This window comes from Numida meleagris, chromosome 4, assembly GCF_002078875.1.
Source record: "Numida meleagris isolate 19003 breed g44 Domestic line chromosome 4, NumMel1.0, whole genome shotgun sequence".
Classification (NCBI taxonomy): Eukaryota; Metazoa; Chordata; class Aves; order Galliformes; family Numididae; genus Numida; species Numida meleagris.
The window spans coordinates 40,773,229-40,793,056 of NC_034412.1; the positions used below are offsets into that span (position 1 = coordinate 40,773,229).

The 19,828-nt window shown below is 36.5% G+C and overlaps 1 protein-coding gene across 5 annotated transcripts in view; it reads left to right on the forward strand.

Annotated features, from left to right (window-relative positions):
• Positions 1-19,828, forward strand: part of CCSER1 (coiled-coil serine rich protein 1) — a 632,727-nt gene that overhangs the window by 119,403 nt on the left and 493,496 nt on the right. For all 5 annotated transcript variants that reach the window (XR_002438019.1, XR_002438018.1, XM_021394792.1 and 2 more), the window contains exon 4: positions 6,754-6,847. Coding sequence is in view for 3 of the 5 variants with exons in the window: in XM_021394792.1 (XP_021250467.1) it covers positions 6,754-6,847 (94 nt within the window). In the remaining 2 variants the exon portion in view is untranslated. The remainder of the gene's footprint in view (positions 1-6,753; positions 6,848-19,828) is intronic.

Consider the following 19,828-nt stretch of genomic DNA (forward strand, 5'->3'; position numbering starts at 1 on the left):
AGAGGGAAGAAAAGGAATCTATAATGTTAAATACTAAAATGCTACTATGCATACAATACCAGGCTATTTTTCTTTCAAAGAGGAATTTGATTAACTCTTTTGTAGTGCTTCATTTTGACTGGGAGATATGAGTAGTAAGCCCTTATATTTTGAAACAAAACAAAACACAATAAGATGTGGAAATCTTTGTTTGGAAAATGGTTGAGTAACAACACAGGAAGATAATTCGGAGTAATGATTTTTATTTTTTTTTAATTATTGTGTTTCCAAACTATCTTGGAAATTTCAATGATTCCCTCCATAATCACTTATGCAAATGAGTCACAGGCTATTATATCAGGGGAAAAAAGGCTTTTTAAAAATTACTCCTCTGGATTTTAGGGCTTTCCTGATGGTCCAAAGTGGCAGCAAAATGGGTTTAGAGGTTCTTGAGGAAGAAATGCATCTGTATAAAATGAAGCCATTGTTGATAGGCATCTTAGAGTGGGACTCCAATGACCAAAACTTATGCGCTTGGTTTGAATTCTGGCAGCTCTGAGGATTTTGCACAGTCACACACTGAAGGAAGGGCAGTGGCAAAATGTGCTTTGGGAAAAAATACCACTTCTGCAGCATGTTCGCTGAGCATAGACCTTAGCTTGATGTTCTTCAGGATTACAGGTGCAAAAGCAACATTAATGATTAAAATGTACTCAGTATATTCAAGCTCATGATAGTAAAATTATAACAATGTATGTATAACCCCAATCAGCTTTTGTTGACTTCTGTGAATGTCATCTTCAGTCGTTATGTCTGACAAATATCATTGAACAGTATAATTGTAAATGTGTAGATGCTTCAGTCTTGTAGCTCCATTAAATTGCTTACTGGGCCTTGAGATCTCAAAGATCTTGAACAATTTCTAAGCAATAGTCAAGATTTTTGTTGCAATATCGTTATACTGTAGCAGAATGGAAATCTCTCTCGCCTGAGTAATAGAACCCTGAAAACATGGGAAAATGCCAGGTCCCAGTAGCAACCTGTGTGTGGAGATATGAAAGCACTGGTCAGAAAACAGCCTGCATTCCTTTGCTCAAACACAAAAATTTGTCAATGCTGAGCCTCCCTCAAGATGCTAGCATAAATAATGAAAGGGAACACAAGCCATTGAACGTGATATTGAATAGGGACTGCATGCTAATTACAATAAAATTACGAAATAATGCATACAATTCTCCAAAGATGCTGCTAATGACAGAGAACCTTTGTCTGTAGTGCTTAGAAGCAGAGAAGATGAGAACAAAAATGTGTGTAAACATAAAGAAATTAATCTTTTATTTGGCTCCGCTGTATTCTGGATGTTTAAAGTGGTCCAATTTGTCACCTAAAACCAGTTGTTCATCTTGATTTCCAATGTTAGTTGTTAATGTTCAGTTCTATGTGGATTTTCTGTCTTGTTTATACATGTTATACAATTTATATGATTTTGATAGGTCCATTTTAGAACTGAATAATATTGCTTGGTAAAATAATATACTTCAGTGTATTTTTGTATTCATATGTATGTTTTATTGTCATTTTTGAATACAACAGTAGTAACTTTCTGAGTGTAGTGTAATTCCATAAGCAGTAATTTTAATAGGTGTTTAAATTGGTTATTGGAATAATAATGAACCATAGTAAAAGGGGCTTCATAAAGAAAATGTTTATTGTTGTTTTACTAAGCTAACAGTAGATGTGAGTTTCGTTACCTTGGGCGCTTCATATGTACTTAGTACCATAGTTGTTCTTATTTATTGCAACTTTCAAACTTCCTAGAAGTTGTAGACTCTGAACTGCAACAGGGCAAAAAATATTCAAGTACTTGACTATTCTGGAAAAGGATAGAGAATTCTTATATTACACATTAGATTTCTTTGTAGTAATTACAAGAAAGGAAGCTAGGAAGAGAGAAAGGCAGAGGTAGGGAGGGAACTCAAGATTGGAAGGAAGTCCCTTTCAGCAATGCTGAGTAGATATACAATGCTGGGAGGACCTGTGTTTCTATCTCTGTTATGTTTCAGCTTTTTCTGTGATATACGCTTTCCAGAGTGGCTGGAAAGTTGTATGGAGGAAACGGACCTAGGGGTATTAGTCGACGCTCGGCTGAGCATGAGCCAGCAGTGTGCCCAGGTGGCCAAGAAGGCCAATGGCATCCTGGCTTGTATCAGAAATAGTGTTGCCAGTAGGAGTAGGGAAGTCATTCTCCCTCTGTACTCAGCCCTAGTGAGGCCCCACCTCGAGTACTGTGTCCAGTTTTGGGCCCCTCACTGTAAAAAAGACATTGAGGCCCTGGAGCGTGTTCAGAGGAGGGCGACGAAGCTGGTGAGGGGTCTGGAGCACAGGCCTTATGAGGAGCGGCTGAGGGAGCTGGGATTGTTCAGTCTGGAGAAGAGGAGGCTCAGGGGAGACCTCATCGCTCTCTATAACTACCTGAAGGGAGGTTGTAGTGAGCTGGGGGTCAGCCTCTTCTCTCTTGTAACTAGTGACAGGACGAGGGGGAATGGCTTCAAGTTGCGCCAGGGGAGATTTAGGCTGGACATTAGAAAACACTACTTTTCTGAAAGAGTGGTCAGGTGCTGGAACAGGCTGCCCAGGGAGGTGGTTGAGTCACCGTCCCTGGAGGTGTTCAAGAAATGTTTAGATATAGCGTTGGGAGACATGGTTTAGTGGGGTTGTTGGTGGTAGGTGGATGGTTGGACTAGATGATCTTGTAGGTCTTTTCCAACCTAGCTAATTCTATGATTCTATGATTCTATATCAATACGAGTCACTGCATATCTTTCTATAATAAAAGTATTCTGAGGCTGTATTTCTAAACTGAATACCACTGATGCCAATGAGCTTTGAATGAATAAGGTACTTAGCAGCTGGATGAAAAAACGTAGTTTATAGCTTTTGTTGTTGCTAAAATAATCTATAATACAAAAATTGTTACTAAAAAAATTACTGAAATATTCTACTAAATATTCTGTTGTGTTGTAGTTGTTGATACTGCCACAGAGGAATAGATGTTGCTGTACAAGGAATAGTTAGGTAAACTGGAGGGAAAAAGCATCATCATGTAAATTTCTGATCGGCTTTAAAGGCAAAACAGTGCTAGAAATCAAGTGGAAAGGAGGCGCAAAAGTAGAAAATGGGCTTCAAGGCTTATAAAGGAGCTATTAGAAAGTCAAGAAAGATTTTTGCTGCAGAGCTTCTGCTTTCACTAAACAATTTACTTCTGGGAATAAATAAATGATATATCACCATAAATAGACAACAGACACTTCCTTGGAACTCTGGTGGAAGTGTTCATTTCCTTTTCTTTGTGACAGTGCCTTTAAGCTATTCGCTGTGAATGTTGTTTAAGACGTAATCTCTCTATTTTCTCTATCCCTCTTTTCCTTTTTTTTAAATTTAATTATGTTAATCTTCAAAGACTGTGGTAGCAGTAATGAGAGAATGAGAAGAGGGTCAAGAAGTATTAAGTTTTAAAAGAAATTAGAATTGTTACTAATTGTCATAGCAATGAAAGAGATGCAAGGAATAATGGAATCTAGCAAGGAGGCAGAGGAGTCAAAGACATATCTGAGCTGTTCTGTGGCACCGGGGAGGTCAATCTTGCGGCCTTTTCCTCTTATTATAAATGTACATGTTTTCAGAAAGTATTAGTGTTAGGACAGACCTGGGAATCAAACTACTGCTCCTCTGCTTGGGTGTGCTTTTATGAATTCCTGAGTTTGTATCTGTTTTGTATCTGTGGAGCAATTGCTTGCAAGTCCATGTTCCTCCTTAGTGGTGCATGAGGAGGAGAAAGAGGCTGCTGATCTGACAGAACAGACACGTCTAGCAGCTAGAGAAACAAACTCCCTGTATCAAGCGTTCATTTGTACACATAAAGGAGCCCTGTATACCAACTTTTTGATCTTAGTCCATCTCACCTGGTGGAGTTGCTTCAACTTAGATGAGGCCTGTGAATCACTGTATTTTCTACTGATTGCAGACAGTCTCCCAAGATTTCCACCCATGCATGAGTGCACAAGGTGTAGGATATACATGATCAATTAGCATGAAACTGTGCTCATTATTACTGTTAGGGATAAAATCAGAGAATACTTAGCATTGCTAACAATTTGGATTCAATTGGTTGATTATAATACATAAAAAAAATGGTAAGTTAAGGAACAAACCTGTATATTTCATCCTTTTTGCCATTTATCAGTACTGACATGAAAAGCTTTAGATGTTTAAAATTGCGGGGATTGTTCTGGATGTTATCACTGGAATGCTTTTATTTATAAAACAATATATAAATGAGATATGTTGTACATTCTCTGAGCATACATTATTTTGGTCAACTTTGAGTATGTAATAGCATCCAAATTAAGTAAACAAAAAGTACTTTGATTGTTTTGACGCTATTTTGTTACATTCATCTGCGTTTAACTTGCCATAATAGCAGAATTACAGGGTTTGGAAGGGACCTCCAGAGGTCGAGTCCAAGCCCCCTGCTAAAGCAGGTTCCCTACAATAAGTTGCACATGTAGGTGTCTAGACAGATCTTGAATATCTCTACTAGGAGATTCCACAACCTCTCTGGGCAAACTGTTGTTGTGCTTCGTCACCCTTACTGTTAAGTTCTTCTGCATGTTTGCGTGGATAATCATTGATTCTTCTTCTGGAAAAACAGATTAGGAATACTTCATTCATGTCTCTTAAAACATATGAAAAAGATCAGAAAACAAATTCTAGCAGTGCCTTTCTGCTTCTATTTTGTAAGGTATTTGGCTACTAATACATTAGCCCTAAATGAGATTTTCAAGTCTTCAGTATTCCACTAGCCCCAGCAGCGATTTAGAAGTTATTTAAGTTTTAGACTACCTATAAGATTGAGCAATGTGTCTTCTCTCACTTTGGTTTAATACAGAAGACACTAATTTTTTTTTAGTAAACTAGTTTTACTTTGGCTTTGTTATATGTTATCATAAATCCAGACTAGAAAAGTGCGTTTGAATGTAGGTATTGGGTTCCATAACCTGATATGGTGTGTTTACATCCTGTACTCTGTGTAATTTCTATGGTTATGTATTGGATGGTAATAAGTAATTTGATTATTGAAAGTCTGCATTTTGTTGGCTTGAGGAAAACAGTTACTATGAAGAAGGCTTGCCAGCAGCGCTCTGAGTTAAATGCTGAATGTTAAGGTAAAGGGAATAAGATGTTCTGAGTTTGATGTGACTGTAATGGTCAGGTGATGCATACAGCACTGCTTGTTCATTGTGGGGAGGTTTCTACACTTGACAACTGTTACTTTCTGTGCTTGGCATCTGTAAGTATAAGAAGAGCATTAACAATGGGTTCTGCATTTCAGAAGAGATATTCTCATGCTAGTGGAAAGCTAGGGAAAGAATGCAAAAGAAGTCCTTGTGTTGCCTATATGTTGTTTCTGAAAGAGAGGAGAATAGAATTTAAAGAAATTATTACTCAAAAGAGTTGAATAAGTGTAAGCGTTGAGTGCAAGTAGGAACTGATGTCTGTTATGGGGGAGGAATACTTGAAAGAATTAGAAGGAACATGAAAAAGTATGGTTGGAACTGAAGTTAGAAAGGGCTTTTGCTAGTTTGTGGTATAGCGCTGTTACTTTTCCTTGCTTTCTGTAGAGATCTCTAGCCCCCAAAGCAGCTTGATGCATTGGAACAATCGCCTGGTCTCTTACATGCTGAAAACCAGTGTTTGGTTTAGATTTGAATAGGGAACGTAAGGAATGTGTGTAGTGTCAGTGTATTATGGGCAAATCCAATATATTTTTTTCTTCTGTGAATGATTGAAGAATCATGCTGATTGTGGTCTCACTGTAGATTTTCAAACAGAACTCTAGCTGCAGAATGCGTGTCTTATTTTGGTTTAGACATTTGTGACTGGAGAAAATTATGAATGTCATGATATTATCATGTCTGAAGAGATGCAGTAGATGTACCTGACATTATGTGACAGTACTAATTTCCCTTACTTCAAAACATTGTCCTTGTAATCCTATTGTACTAATTATAGATTCATGACCATAGAATAAAAACATCAATGGGAGGAAAATGTAAGATGATAACCTGTTTTCATCCCCCAAGTATAACAACTTGAGATTGATAGGGACTGGAGAAAATGATAGCCTCTTTTCCTTCTTTTTCATTGTTGGGATAGGGACTAGAGAAAAGGCTTCAGATGATTGCAAACGAAGTCGTAAAAAGACACTGGGGACCCAAGCAGCCACACCACACGGTCAGGCTTTCTTCTCTGTCACTGTAAGCTTTTATTGCTCATGTGAATACTTCAAAATTACTGAATTGCTTGATCATGCCTAGATTTTCTGGTAATCCTAGACTTGTGACTCTTTATGCCTTGGATAAATAGAACTGTAAATCTCTGTTCCAGTAATAATGGTAAGAGCAGATACTGAGTAGAATTGCAAAATTTAATAAGAAACAGGTACTGATATTTTTGTGTTCTGCTTGCTTCTGTGTTTTTTGTTTTGTTTGTTTTTTTCCCTCCATTAAATATTCAAGATCTTGAAAAATGGAGAATAGTGACAAATACGTTTCTATTTGGCAAGGTGTTTCATACTTATTTCTCACTAGTCAAATCTAAATAGAAAAATTTCTTGTAGCAAATTGTTAAACTTATTTTCCAGGTCCGATTGTGTGGAAGAGATTTAGACTCATCTGTTTAAATGCTTTTTTTTCTTTATTTTGTTTTTATTAGGATGTTTTGAATAACTTGGGTTCCTGTGAGTTAGATGAAGATGACCTAATGCTTGATTTGGAGTTCCTAGAAGAACAGCATCACCATCGCACTGGTAAGACAGATAAATATTGGATATTTTCAAAGAGATGTTGTTATTCTAGAAATATGAAAATGTGTTCAGTAGAATTACTTGGAAAATAACAGAGTCATTTTCTTAGAAAGGTAGGAGGACTATGCGTTTAGTAGTTTGATTTGTAAATGCCTGTGCTATTTGACAAAGATACTCATAATATTGCTTTTTGCCTTCGTATGGTCAGTTATCAAATAGAATCATTCTGTATCTGTAAAAATTTCTTCCAACTGTACAGCTCCACAGGCAGACTCATTTAGTTTCCTAGATATTTAGAATGTCTTCTGCCACCAGACAGTTACAACAAAAACCCAAACATTGCTGATACAATTGAAACTTGATTTTGTGTGTGCCAGGATAACATGCTTCAAATAAGGAGGCCTTGACTTGAGGCATGAGTGTAACAGGATTGTTTTCTCTTATGCACTGCATTGATTAATAGCAATAGCCATGGTGAACTCTCAGTGTGTTCAAAATAATTTTAGAACAGGTTTACCCAAAGTCTTGGCAAATCAGGGCACTTGCAGTAGGGAACCTTGCCTTCCTTTTTCCATAAGCAGATAAAGTCCTGATAACTCCAAAAGACTCAAGAGGAGCATAAAACGTGTGAGATCCATGCTTGATTACAATTTAGAACTGCAAGTCTGTGCTCTGTTGTGGTACTTTTTATGACAGTGACTTGCTTACAAGTGACCCTTGCTTTCACTTTCTATTTTCTGACCCTTTCTTTCTCCATCCACAAATGTACATACCCATACCGTGCATTTATGGAGACTTATGCAGAAGTGAAATTTCTGACAATAATTCCTGCAGGTGTGTTATATCTTCAGTTCTGCTCCCTCCTTTGCTAGAGATTTATGCAGGAAATTGTTATAGACAAACATTGCTGCTTGAATTATGCTCCCGTTCTCATTTTTCTCTGCATGATAATTCTATGAAGTTTGTATTTAACCACTGTGTTGTGCCATTGTAAGTCTGTTTGCATATCTACTTATAGGAAAAAAAACTCCTGTCTCATTATATTTGACGAAAAGAAGAGTAGTATGGAGGGCTATAATAGCAATATTTGTGGTCCTGAATAACTTGTTTCCTAAATAACTGAGAGCTAAAAAGTTTGAGGATAAAACAAACCAACTCAAAGAAAGGCTATTTTATCCAAGAGTGGGTAATGCTACTATGGGGTTATAGAAAGTGAACATGTGGGTGAAGAAACATGGATCAAAAACAGAGAAAATCTGTCTATAAGAAATCATAATTTTTACATGTGCTTATTTCCTGGGCCCACTGCAGACAAATTAACTGGATGAACCATTTTCCATAAATAATATTCCCTAATATGCTGTACTTTGCCTCGTGTATTCTGCTTCTTTTGCATACATTGCTTGCTCCAAAAGTAATGCCTCCATTTTATTTCCATGGAAAATACAGCAGATTCAAAGAACCCCATAACTATTTGATAGAGCAAATTCTCAACTACAAAATGCTATTTTTCAGCATAGTCATTGCTATTAGCTATGTGTTTTTACCAGCGATAAACAAGAACGTGCATGCCATGCTCATAAAAATCTGCATGAACATCTGGAACATGGCATGTTTTTCATGTCACTGTCACCACTGCTGAAATGCATGACCCACCACCTCACTGTGCTCACATCCACTGTTTCATCTCCATAAACGTTCAGCAAGCATTGATAAATGTTAATGGTTGCTGCTTTTTTTCCTGCATGGAATATTTAAATTCCGTACCTTTGCTACATCTGCACTTTTGTGTCAAACACCATTATATCAGTCTGCCTCTCTACTGCCATCTATTGCATGGCAACAAAATATAATGGAATAATGGTGGAAAGTTTCATTCTCTATTGCCATACTACCAATATTCACCTCTGATTTTGTAGCCAACGTAATGGCATAGGAAGCATTATGCTCAGAGCAGACCTCATATTTATAAAACACTGAATTAATGGTGACAGAATAGTTATGTCCATTGCGTTATTATAAGGATTTGTAGTAGCTTCTGGAAAAGCTAGGATCATAATGCTTGACATTATTATTGGTGGAAAAGCAATTTCAATGGACATGTTATATGACGCATAATCTTTCTACTCTTGGTTCATTATCCAGAGCTATTTTAATTCTTTCAGTATATAAGCCATCTGAAAATAGGAGTCGATAATTTACATAGTGTTTGATATTAGTTGATTTGTTTGACTTTTTGTAAAAGCTTCCCTAAGGCAATGGGCTTGATTGCTAGCCTATGGCTTGCTTCACCAAAAATCACTGAAGACAATCCCAGGCATACAGATCTGTGAACTTCATTTTCTCTGCTGGCACATAATGACCATAATATATGGGTTTCAGCTCTGTGTTATATAAGCCTAATGCATTTAAATAGTTTTTTTTAGCAATACTTAATTAACTTGTTATGAACATAAACAAGTTCCTCTGGTACATAAAAGGGATCTGTATGTTTGACATTCCCATGAGTGTTGTACTGTAGTTGTGGTTAGATGGAAGTTAATGCATGTACTTTTAGCTCTGTTATCAAAATGAGAGTGTTGATTAGTATAAAAATATGACATGAACATTAAAAAAAAATGCTGTTTTTTGCATGGTAATCTTAACTTTATTGTCTTCCTGAAACCTAACTTAGCAATGGTACTGTGAATGTAGTGTAATAAAAATCCTATTATGCTCTACATAATGATTCCGATCATAGCATTTATTAGGTTAGGGCCATCAGTCTTAGAGCTTTATTACAATTTACTTGTGCCCCACTGCTACACTTTGGCTCCTTATGAGAAAATCTGTGGGGAATTACTTTAATGGGAAATGTTCCAAGAAAAGTTCAGCTTGGTAATTGAACAAATATGTTGAAAGATGAAGAGATGTAATTGGAAAAAGAGTTCAGTTCTTCCTCTTACTGAAAGATAGCTAATGAATTAGATAAGTTCCTATTCTTTAAGAGCCTAAAAAAAATCTCTAAGATGACAAATTGTATGGGTACAAGCATCACATCTTGACTCAAATATCAAAAATGTTTGTTTGTTAGGAGACTGTATGCAGCTAGCAATAACATTGAAACATAGCAATTCTCGAGTGTAACACTACACTTAATAAATACATTTGATCTTTTGATCAATGGCAAATTGACTTTTAACTGTCATTAGAAGGTCCATATTTTTAAAGACGTGTTAGTTAAACAGTGATTCACAATGGCTTCTGTTTTTTTATCTGCTGTTATTGAAAGGAATAATATTTGTTAGGGTAAGGATATGTCTTTTTGATTTTCCTACTGAGGTTGACAGTGAGTTCGTAATTTAATGAAACAATTATGATGTATTGATCTTAATTTTGGTGACTGTTTTTGAATAGAAAATGAAATGCTGTTGGAAGAATTTCTGGGAGGAATTTGTGCTAAGGAATGTATTTTCAAAGAGGAGCTAGAAACCAATTGACTGGCAAAGGAACATTGCTCTGTAGAGTAGAACTGTGTATGAATTAAACTGTAGAAAAGAAAAAGAGGTAAAGATTTTCTGCCCCTTCTTTTGCTTGCTTTTTTAAAATAATATTATTTTCTCTAGGTAAATTTTTACTTGTGTTCTTGTCTGTTCTCTGGTTGCCCTCCCAGACGGTCTTCAGGAAATACAATTCCTGCAGAAAGGCACTATGAACTGTGATGAGTACTAGAAATTAAAAAAATATATATCCCTAACTTTTTATCTAACATCCCTGGAGGTATTCAAGGCCAGGTTGAATGGGGCCCTGGGCAGCCTGATTTAGTGGCTGGCAACTCTGCCCGCAGCAGGAGTTTGGAACTAGATGACCTTTAAGGTCTCTTCCGGCCCCAGCCATTCTGTCATTCTATGTGACTGAAGATTTGCAAACCTGGTACAAATGTTTCTACCTTGAATGTAAAGTTCTGTGTTCTGCAAGTCTTAGCATGGCCTTGCAACTCTGGAATTCTTCGTTTGTGACTTTCTCTCCTTTAGTGTGTACTAATTTACTACTTTTGCTTCTGTTTTTAAGCCTGTATTGCTGAGAAAGAGAATATAAGATGGAGACATTTTATTATCTCACCTAACAATTGCTTCGAAAATTAATAAAATAATGTTTAAGTATACTTGGTTAGTGGAGAGCACTACCCCATACAAATGCAGAATATTAATCAGCTTGATTCACTGAGGTTTTCTCATACTGTTCTTAAGCTGGAATGCTTAAAAGTAAGCATAATATGACATACATGATGAGCCTTGAGGGGGCTTTTTTATTGCTCTAAGTAAATTAGACTTTGAAAATATGCTGCAGTGTTGATTTCATGTTGTAAAATAATTAAGTTAGTGGTTTCTATAGCGGGAATCTGTGACCTGCTTATAGAAAATGACAGCAGTAATTTAACCTTTTTCATTTTTGTTTTCCCTGTTGAAACATGATTTATTCGATTCCAAGTATTGATTACTCAAATATATAATGAAGACCTTTTTATCTTCAGTGTTATAAGCAGTGGGGAATCCGTTAATGTGGTGCACATTTATGTGGATGAAGTGTGCTTATGTTATGCATAGTTTATTGAAAAACAAATAGTTTGTGTAGTCTATTTAGCTTTGTTGTTCAAATATGACTGCAGTAAATAGCTGTCTTTTACAAAAACTTGAAAATGCATAGCCATCTAGGCTATGCATTTCACTGTTTGCCATACATGTCATCAAGCTGGTCCTGCTTCATCTTTTTTTTTTTCCTCCCACAAAGACATCTGTGCATACTTGGGATATACAGTGAGCAGCCCAGCTGATGTTAGTAGGAGCTGGTGGTACTGGATGCACACATACGATCATCTCCGCTTTGGGCTCTAAAGCACACAGTGTCTGTTCCAGAGTGCAGTATTGATTAGCTGTGCATCCAGGCTGGTCTGGTGCATCCATCACATGCTACCTGAGTGCTTGCTGAATAGTTTTGGAAAATGTAGTTCGGTGTAGTTTTGGGAAAAGATTTGTCTTCAGTCAGAGCTTTAGCCATTTTGAATTTAGTACCTTGCCCTCATCCGTAAAGCAGTGATCCAATATACTTGAAAAGCATAGCTACATCATCTAGCATATTCCTGAAATGATGTTATTTGTCTTGCTGGAAGAAATAAATAAAAATGAAAATATGAAAGTGTACTTCAGCATTGATATAAATATTTTTCAACTCTTGAAAAAGAAAAAAACCAAAGCAACAAAACCAAAGACTTTCAGAGGCAGGGAACATTTAGTTCAAACTTAAGACAGTCTCTGTTAGAAACTTCTTATGTGAATGAGAAAGTATATATGCCTTGATGAAATGACATCTGAAGTGATGACAATTGCTCTGATGGGCCATATATATATTTTTTTCTTGTATTGGTGGACATTCAGAAAGAAGGGTTTATTCTTGGTGTAGTTTTGTGTTAATATAACTGTAAGGATTGAGCTTGTAAATCTGATGTAGTAATTTCTCTCTTATGTAGCACATGTTCCTGTAGACTGATAAAACTGTAACGAAATTAAGTAGATACTCTTCATGTCTAAATTGTAATGATGTGACGCAATGCTGTTTAGCACTGGAAGTTATGCGCAGGAGGAGGCACATGTCAGTGAGATAATTAGAGCAAAATGACTTTACCTCTGTCACTTGTTCCTGTTCTATAGTTCTTCTCTGGAGCACACTAGTAAGATGCAAACCATAGAGTGTTGGGCTGGAATACTCTATCATAGCATAAACACCAAGTGTTCTCATAGGAAGAAAAAAATAATATTTATGTATTTGTTACGAATTTGGCAGATTACTGTATCAGTTTTGCAGACTTCTGAAAATAAGGTAGAAACAATGTTTTGTCTTTTTAGATGAATTTACAAGTGAAACATGAAGGTTAGATGTTGAATTGCTGACAGAATATCAGATTGTCATCTATTAGTAACATAATTATTTATTAGCAACCTCCTCAACAAACATGCAGTGTACTTGTTTTGTGGAAAATAAAATGAACATTTACGGTATTTCTTTTAAATTCAGATAGCCTGCAGGCCAATTGCCATCAGTACTCAGCCAAACCTTAGTGCTGGTGTAATGACCCAGTGATATTAATTAGGTGGTTGCTGAGTTATTCTGAATGTGGTGAACAAGCTGTGTGGAGATTCTGTGGTTGGTTGGAGCTCCTCCTGCGTCTATTAATTAAATGTACTAATTATTTCTATTAATTTTCACGGAGGGTAGAATTTGCTAAGCAGAACTGCAGTCTCTGATTTTTGGTTTTTTTTTGATGAACAGTGGGAGAAATACAGATGCTATTAAAAAGTATAGAAAAATTTCATGCTGGTAGTGGGTCATTAACAGACATAGTTAGAAACTGTAAACTCTAAATAAATGTGCTTGTTTTTTAAATATGGAATATATTCTAAATGTAATAAGAGAATAGAAAAGTATGCTTTGTTTACAAATCCTACTGCTTGTCTGGGCTGCAAAACCCTGACTGCTAGCTCCTCAGCTGCAGTGGACCAATTCAGGTTCACTGAAACTGACAGCAAAAGCTCTGTATTCTGCCCTGAGCATGGGGGCTGCAGCATGACTTCGGGGCCAACCCTCAGCCAGGTGAAGGCTGGTTCTTGTCAGAAGCCTAAAGTCATTGTTCTTCTCTGTAGAGAGAAGAGCAGCCAGCTCTGGTGCTGCCACAGCTACTGTCGTGTTAGCTGGTTTCTGGCACCACTGCCGGACCTCAGAGGGGGCCAACACCATTTGGTGGATGTCTTTACTGACATTTCTAGTGAAGCAAATGTACTGCTCCTGATGAGAAGTTACTAGCTCTGAGAATCTAATAGAGATTGTAATACATTCTTCTTTGCCCATTTAAGGAAAGAATATTTTGTAGTGTTTTAAATAGAAATAGGGAAGAAAAGGTCCTAACTTTATTTCTGTTGTGGTAGATTGAATGTATTGGTTTATTCATGGGTATAACATGGACAGCAATTTAACTCTTAGCATATAAAACCAGCAAAGTATTTTGTTTTTCAATCAGAACTGTGCAGCCAACTCCTTGAGATCTTTTGAAAGCTTCGTCATTCCTAATGCCACCCTTCAGAGATGTGTACGTGTTGTATAGTCTAGCGGTTTCCTTCCATATTTCACTTGTAGGAGAAAATCAGGAATATATTTCTTGATATAATGTAGTGATTCACAAGTCCTTAGCTGTTGCACTAGATGTCTATCAGTTCTTCCAGCCCCCAGTTTGAGACAGATTTGTGGTCATTTATCTGTTGTAGCAAGACTATTATCAGTACTATTATTCATTGCCTTCCTGTGCAAAAGCCCTTGTGTGCAAGGCCAAGCTGAAGGAGGGAGTTGAAGGGAAAAAGGAGGAGGTGATGGGTGGGAAGGGGCAGGAGGAACACACCATTACAGTTAACACTACGTGTTAGATTAAACTAAGGTTAAATCTAAAGTTTAATCTTAGATTAAACTAAGATTAAATCATCTCAAGTTTCCTCTGGTAATTCCTGTGTGTAGTTGAGTTTACTTTTACGAATTATGAACAAGATAAAAATTGTGAGAGAAAAGTAACAAAGACCTCTGCATCTCTGATAAAATGTGTTTCTCAGATTATTTAGCTTAGTTGCATCAGCATTGGAAAGAGCACTGCACATGTAGGGAATGGATTTTTGTGTGTTTTACAGTGGAAGAGAAGGTAGTGTTATCAAATGACAAGGGCATATTTTTGTTAGTAAAAAATAACTGTTGCATGCCTTTGGCTAATAGTGTTATTAGGAGTCTTAAAGTTGAAGTTGTTGACAGTTAAGAGGGGAAGAAAAAAGCAATAAAGAATAAATTAGTATTAAATTGGAATGAAACTAGACAGAAATTGTAGACTAAGATAAGGTCTGTGTTTACCATCATCCTGGAACACCCTGATCTATGTTTGAAAACTAATGCTGAATTGAGATTCCTGTTTAGGTTCTATTATTTATGTAACTGAATGGAGTAATCTCATTCAATTTTAATTAAGAAAAAAATCACAGCATTGAACTACTATCAGTTTAAAATGTTTTATATGAAATGTTGAGTTGCAAATGCACCTAGTTCGCAAACAACAGGTGGCATATACGAATAGGCATTAGATATGCTTCCCTCAGAATATTTTTAAAATGTGTCTGAGATATTATGGATAATTGGCCTGTGCTGAGCACTGTTAGTGGGTCTTGGAAAACATTCAGTTTCCTGAGAAAATAGTATTTTTAGTACTTTTTTTTTTGTGTGAAGAGGGGCAAATGACTGGTATTTTCCAATGGTGAGTGTAAGTTAAGTTCCTTTTAGCTGATAGGAATTTTATTAATGATATGTACTTGTAAATCCTATTCACTTAAATGGAGCAGTTAGAAGACCAGCATCACAGAAATGAAACCAATAATTTAAATGCTGTGAACTTTTTGCTCCATAAATAGATAATAAAGGCTAAAGATCACAATCCTGAACTCCTGAGTCATGAAGGAGTACTTAGAGTGAGATGCATTTGCATGGTTATCGTGAAGCAATTAGAATTAGAATCTGTATCTCAATTTCCTGCTCTTTTGTAATTATAGTGTGACATTTAGTTACAAATCCTTGTTTATATTGGTATGCTCAGCCATCACTGATTGAAAGAACCAGGATGGTAATTAAATTAGGCATACTGCCTTCTTTCATTTCTTCGATTTCTTATATATATTGAGATGAAACATCTCCTTTAATAGTATCTGCAGGCAGAAAATAAATGCAGTATTAAGCATTATGACAAATCAAAGCATATTGTTTTATTTATAGCAATTCTACATTTTTAGATGGCAAAGTGTAACCAATATGCTAAGTGCTGTTTTTCTGTCTTGCTTTGTGAGTTTGCAAAGATCTGGAATGGCTCTTTTGCCAAAATGGAAATGTGATGAAAACTTAAGAGAGGAGCATGCTGTTTCTTTGCATTTTTTGTGACTATAACTAAGGTTTAGAGACTAAGCAAAACAATTATGAACTCCAAATTAGTCTGCAGAACATCCATAATTCAACTGTGAAGGAGCTGTGCACTCTGTACAAATTCAGCAGCTTTCCTACTTGAAGATCAGGCTGGGACTGTGTTCCTAGAAAGCGTGAGGGGTGATTTTTATGCATTGAAGTATTTGTCTCTTGGATCCTTAAAACTTCACTTTTAGGTAAGGAAAAGGAGGGTATCTTAATACTTCAAACTTAAGTCTGGCATTCCTGGCTTGAGATTGAGGTTTTTGATGCATGTTTCCAGTGTTACCTTAGGCTAATCACTTAATTTACAGGTAGTGTATCTCCAGCAGTACTCCCAGTAGTCACAGCGATTTGGTATGAGAGAGCTACTCAGATACTGTTGGTATGAAGTTAACATTAGTAACTATTTAATACTGTCTTTAGAGACCAGTTAAATTTTGTGCCTTTTCATGCTTCATTCTGGGAAGTGAAGCAGACATTACCACTGTTAGCATGTTTGCCAGCCAGTTACTCCTGCTATTTTTGTCTTTCCCTCCGCTGGAAAAAAAGCCATAGGAAAACACAAGTTTTTTTTAATAACAGGAGGAAAAAGATACTGAAAAAGCGTAGCACACACCATCCAGAGTCTGGGCTCAAAAATAAATGACTTTTTAAATCTTTCCAGAATTGTACCTACCATTGATCATTACTCAAAGACTGAGTCATATCTACCGTAATTTTTGAAAATGTTAGTTGATTTTGTATGCGTTGTACATGTGTGCGTCTCTGCTATGGGACAGTGTGTCATCTCCTCTTTGCCCCTGTGAAAGCAGATGTTTAATATCATGTGGATTTTGTCTATTTTTCTTTGTTTTTACCTACAACCTCTTTTAAGAAGGAAAGATTCACAAGTAAATGCCGTGCAGTTAGCTAACCTCTAAGATTTGTTGCCGCCTAGTTTCAGCTTTAGGAGGCTCAGTAGGTTTAAAAGGCTTTGGAGTTTGGTCCGTGGTACAGAGACTTTGTGAGAATGTTTTGATCTTTAAGGCTTTTGAAGAAGTTTGTGCTTTCGAACTGTTTATCTCAGCTAATTTTGTATAACATGTTCTAAGGAGCAAATCATGAACCTCTTTTTGACAAGGGAACAGTTCTAGATGAGGTTGGAAAGATGACCTTGGAGGAATTTTTTTTTGTCTTCTGTACCTCAAGCTTACTTCAAATTGTTCCTAAGTGAATAATACCCGGCTCTCTTTTCACACACTCAATTTCAAAATTCTTCCTTCAAAACCTTACTGTAGTCTACAACCTTAGAAAGGAACTTTGTCAAAGTAACTCCTTGCCATCACTCCAATTGCTTCTGTGAAAGACAATGCGTTTATGAGGTCTACTAGGGATAGTATTACTTTTCTTCTTGGTGAATTGTTTTTCCTGTTTCTATAATGTTGTAATATTCTTAAGATAGAGAGTTGATTTCCAGTTAAAATTTGAATGAACGTGTGGTTGCAATTGAAACCACTCACTCAGAACACTGTTTTGAGAAGAAGTAACGAGCTCTCCATTGCAGCATGGTTAGCATGCATAATGTTGTAGCTAAGAGTGGCAAACATGTAATACACTGAATCTGTGGGTGTCTCCGTCACTTTTATTTTTTATCTGAACTATGAATATATCAGGTATTTAAAGAGCAGTTGAACCACATGCTGGTCTGTGAAAAGCTGTTTGCCAGTGAAGGTTTGCTTCCTTCAAAGAACGTAGTCTGGTGGATGGCTAATTTGAGGTCTTGATCCTTGCCGTGTGAAAAGTGTATTTTTTTTTTCACTGCAAACAATGGCAAAACTGAAATTCTTTCACGTCTGACCAAAAATGAGCATCTTCCCATATGCAATGCATTGCATAGTGAGGAAAAGAGGATGTAGTTCATTGTGATGACAAGTATTATATTGAGATCTCTTAAGCTGCTGTTAAAATAGGCACTTAAAAAGGCAGAAGGTAATTGTAGTGCGTAGCATAAGAATGTATGGTGGGTGAGATTGCCTGCCTCGGTGAAAAAAGAGATTTTAATTTACAGTAGAAGCCATGAACAAGAATACACAGAGAACTTGGTGGCCAAATTATAAAGGAGGTGATGTCAAAGACCAGAAGTCTCCAGTTACTATCTGATGGGCCATGAGAATGCTCTATACACAGCTTTGGCATGGTGCCTTGACTGGAAGAAGCATGGATGTACATGGCAGACCTGACAAACCAAAGGCATTTAATTGGGATGCGTCAATGTTTTACAGGCTCAATTCTTCTCACAGTACCACGTCCTCAAAAACAAACAAACAAACCCACAAACAACAACAACAACAACAACAAAAAAAAAACACCTGAAAAGCAACTAATCAAAACCTCTCAGAAATTCTGACTTTTCTTTTGTATAACTGCTGAATCTGCAAGGGTGAGAAATAAAACAGTGTAAATGAATGTAATCCTTTCTTGTTGGGAAGGTTAACATGCTCATTCTTTCTTTCCTGTCTCAATATTTGCAGCCCAGCAAACACAATTCACCTATTTATTTGATTTTTTTTTTTTTTTTTTTTTTTAGAAATTAAGATTAAAGTGGTATCTTTGCAAATGCTATGAAAACCACAGAGGCACCAAGGCCTGAGAAATCTTGATTAATGAAAGTGTTGGTGGTAAAAATTCTCTTTATCATAATGATTGTGATTTTGCTGATTGTTAAAACCCTGGGCAACATGATTATCCTGTTGAAAATCTTTCTGACTTGACCGGTTCTTTTTTCTCACAGATTTCTTTATTAAAAAAAAAAAAAAAGCTATTTACCATAAAATTACACTTTCTTGGATGCTGAAAATCAGTCAGTAGATAAAATGAAAATACAGCTGTGTTATAATATTATTTCTGCGCGTATTTCCCCAAACTGCTAATTTTACAGAAGGTAGTTTTGACAACCCTTACATTTTGTTCATGAATAAAACATGGCATAACTGTATTTCCATGGCTCTATTTCATTGTCATTTTTTTTCCTATACTCTGTTTGTTTGACATTATTTAGAGTTTTTTGCAGGGTTGGGGATTCAGGAAACTGTATTCTTTCAGTTTCTAACAGTAACACTACTGACACAATGTATTTGTTGTAGCTTTTCCTTTTCAGGCTAGAATGTCATAGATGTGTTATTTAACCAGTCAGCGTGTACTAGATTAAATGGGAGTAGCTCCTGATTTTGAGGACTTTCATTCTAAAGCCCTCAGCTTACAAATACAGCATGCATGTGTTCGCATAGTGATTTATGCAGAGCTGTTTGGAGCTAATCATGTGAAGAAATCATGACTGTTACTGTGCATTGGAAGAGATGGTTTTTGTCTGTGGAAGGAGGTCTGTAAAGCACAATGAACAGGAATGTGCTGAGCTCTTTCGTAGAATCTCACACAGTGATCTTCTGAACCTTAGTTATCATAGGTGGTAAATACTAGGTTTAAATAAATGGATGAAAATAAAGGAATAGTGCTTGGGAAAAAAGATGGTTTCAGAAAATCTCACTAAGAGTTTCTGGAGAAAAGATAGCATAGTTTGGAATGAAGTTGCTTTATATTTGAGTTAGAAAAATTTTTGAAGTCACATTCTAAATTCTCCCTGCCTTCTGATGTCAACAGAAGTACTATTCCTTCCCTCAAGTCTTAAAAGAAGTCAACAAGTTGAATGAAATCCAAGAGGATATACTTCAGATTGCAGAGATATAAGCATGCTTGCTTTCTTGGCATACTGCTCTCCTTCCCCTCAGCAAAGGGGTATGGATAAGAGTTGGAGAGCTGCATTGCATGAAATATATGGTATTGTGATATTTTTCACTCTTCCATAACCTGCAAGGAAAACTCCTGATTTTTGCTTCTCCTGGCACATTGGGATAATGAGCCCTGGAATCAGCTCAGTTGCAGTGGCTAGAAGGATGGCCTGTGGCTTGGACAGGTACACCCTTTTCTGGGTAA